This window comes from Montipora capricornis, chromosome 10 (genome assembly GCF_036669925.1).
Source record: "Montipora capricornis isolate CH-2021 chromosome 10, ASM3666992v2, whole genome shotgun sequence".
In the NCBI taxonomy this organism is placed as follows: domain Eukaryota; kingdom Metazoa; phylum Cnidaria; class Anthozoa; order Scleractinia; family Acroporidae; genus Montipora; species Montipora capricornis.
Window position 1 is genome coordinate 32,677,166 of NC_090892.1, and position 2,500 is coordinate 32,679,665.

The 2,500-nt window shown below is 42.2% G+C and overlaps 1 protein-coding gene across 2 annotated transcripts in view; it reads left to right on the top strand.

The window, feature by feature from the left end:
* LOC138019331 (serine/threonine-protein phosphatase 6 regulatory ankyrin repeat subunit B-like) overlaps positions 1 to 2,500 on the top strand; it is a 38,634-nt gene that overhangs the window by 14,656 nt on the left and 21,478 nt on the right. For both annotated transcript variants that reach the window (XM_068866082.1, XM_068866083.1), the window contains exon 2: positions 1,256 to 2,500. This exon is cut by the window's right edge and continues 1,253 nt beyond it. In XM_068866082.1, the coding sequence (XP_068722183.1) occupies positions 1,256 to 2,500 (1,245 nt within the window). The remainder of the gene's footprint in view (positions 1 to 1,255) is intronic.

Below are 2,500 nucleotides of genomic sequence, written 5' to 3' on the forward strand. Positions count from 1 at the left end.
GTAGTCACAAACATACGACAGCTGGTCAGAGTGATTGCGCTTGCGGAAAAAACCTGTTTTGTCCCGGTTTTGTCGCTTTTGTTCGGTCGTTTTGGATCGAGGGATTTGAAAGCGCGCGGAATTCCTGGCTGGGAAATAAATTTGATCAGCTGGCTGGGAAACCAACCAATTTTATCTAGCTGGCTGGGAAATTTCTTGTGTGTCTTGCTGGGAAAAAGGAACAGATAATGTTTTCCCAGCAACACTGAAAAACATCTGAAAATGCCTTAATAACATTTATTTTCATTAACTGGGGTATAATAATACATTTTACAACAAATTGGTCGTTGGGTGCCCCTGTTCATCAGCCATTTTGGAGCCCTCTGAAGCCGACATGGCATCTAGCAGATTGACGTCTTCTTCCAATACTGCTAAATAAATGGACGAGTATCGGCTGGCTAGAAAACAGCGGTAATTTGAACAAACAATAAATTATATCATATTATCTGTATTATGTTGCATAGAGGCAGGGTTTACACAAACGCCGTTTCACCTCGACACGGTTTCACGACTTCGAAACCGCGTCAAAATCAATGCGGTTTGGAAGTAATTACATGGAACCGTTTTCGTAGCGTTTACGTAATCCCAAACTCATCGCAGAAGATAGGGATACACAGTATCTTCCACAAAATTGTCCCACCAGACACGAGTTCTTCCAGTCGAATCCAGAAACATCGCTTCGTGTTTTTCTTTATCACTTTGCCGGAGCGAACCAGCGGCGGCGAAAAAGTTGACATTTTAAGAAGCCTCTGCCTATGGTTATGATACGCTTCTCGATTTAAGAACGGCAAAATGCATGAAAATTTAAAAAGCGGACTCAAACCGGATATCAATACCGTGATAATGTCAAATTGAGTAATAAACGTGTTAATGTAGCAGAGAAAAATTATATTATACCGCGAAAGGTATCTTACAGGGAAGGGAAGGGAAGCTTTTTGTTGGCTGATCCTGTTAGTTACCATGACGACACCTATATCCTCACATGTGAATGGTGAAAATAGTATTTTCACTGCGCGCGTTGAAGATAAGTTTTATTAAAACAAGGAATACCCTAGTATTTCACCATTATATATCAAAAATAAATACATCAGTTCTTTCATTCTCTACTATGTTATTTAATCTAACTTAATGAATCCTTGGCTTCCCTTTCATCAAATGAATTCAGCACCCAAAGTAAGGCGAGGTTTACAGTGCTTTCGTATTATTCCGCTTTCAGATGAGTTTGAGGTCACTTGCGTTTCATGCTGCTACGGCCACTGACTGTCGCAGTGGATTAAGTTTACTTCACGCCGCTTGCATAGAAGGAGACTTGGAAACAGTTCAAATCATTACAAGTTACAGCCCAGGAAAATTGGATAACGCGATCGCATTGACAATCAGCACTGAATGGTACGCAGCATATCCAAGAAAAAATGCTTTGGAGATCAGCGCTATCACACAAACCACTATCCAACATGAAATAATTACAAAGATTCTTCAGAGTTTATTTGTGGAGTTTCAATCCAAGTCTTTGTTGTTTATTGCTGTAAAAAGAGGTAAATGGGAACATGTCAAGAGACTTCTTGATCTAGGTTCGGATCCAAATGAAGTGTCACGGGACGCTAATCTTCTCACTCCTTTGATGCTTGCGGTTACTCGTAGCACAACGGTTTTCGCTGAGTTTCTCATTAATAAAGGAGCCGACGCAAATGCAAAAGACAGATCTGATATGACAGCGCTTCATTTCGCGTCGTTAAACGGAAGAGCAACAACTGCCCTGGTTTTAATAGAAGCAGGTTCTAGAGTCAATGACGTCACCGACAGAGGTATGACGCCATTGCATTTTGCATGTCAACAGGGACAAACTAAAACAGCAGCTATATTGATTGAACATGGAGCCAGTGTTCATGCCAAGTCATCCAGCGGCTGCACTCCTCTCTTATTAGCGTCAGAGAAAGGATATTACGAAACAGTAGAGTTTCTTCTTACCCATGGAAGTAATGTCCATACCGCGGAACAAATGGGCTTTACCGCACTTCACCTAGCAGCCATGAAAGGTCACATTGATATAGTCCGACTTCTACTTCAACGGGGAAGTGATGTAGATGTGAGAGCCTCGGGTAAAACTCCTCTCTTTTTGTCTTCGTTTGCCAATCATAGAGAAACCACCGAACTATTGCTTCAGTACGGTAGTGACGTTAACGCGCGTGATATATTTGGAAGAACAGCTGTACACTATGGTGCGCAAGAAGGTCGGGTGGCCATGATAACGTTATTGCTGGAAAGAGGCGCCAATGTGCATGCACGTGACCACGAAGGGCAGACACCATTGTTCATGTCAGTTATCTATGATCAAAAGGAGGCAGCCAGCGAATTGATACAACAAGGAGCAGATGTCAATACAAGCGACATTAATCGTAAGACTCCACTGCATTTTGCTGCACAGGAAGGCTACGCAGAAATCGCCGAGTTGCTCATTCAA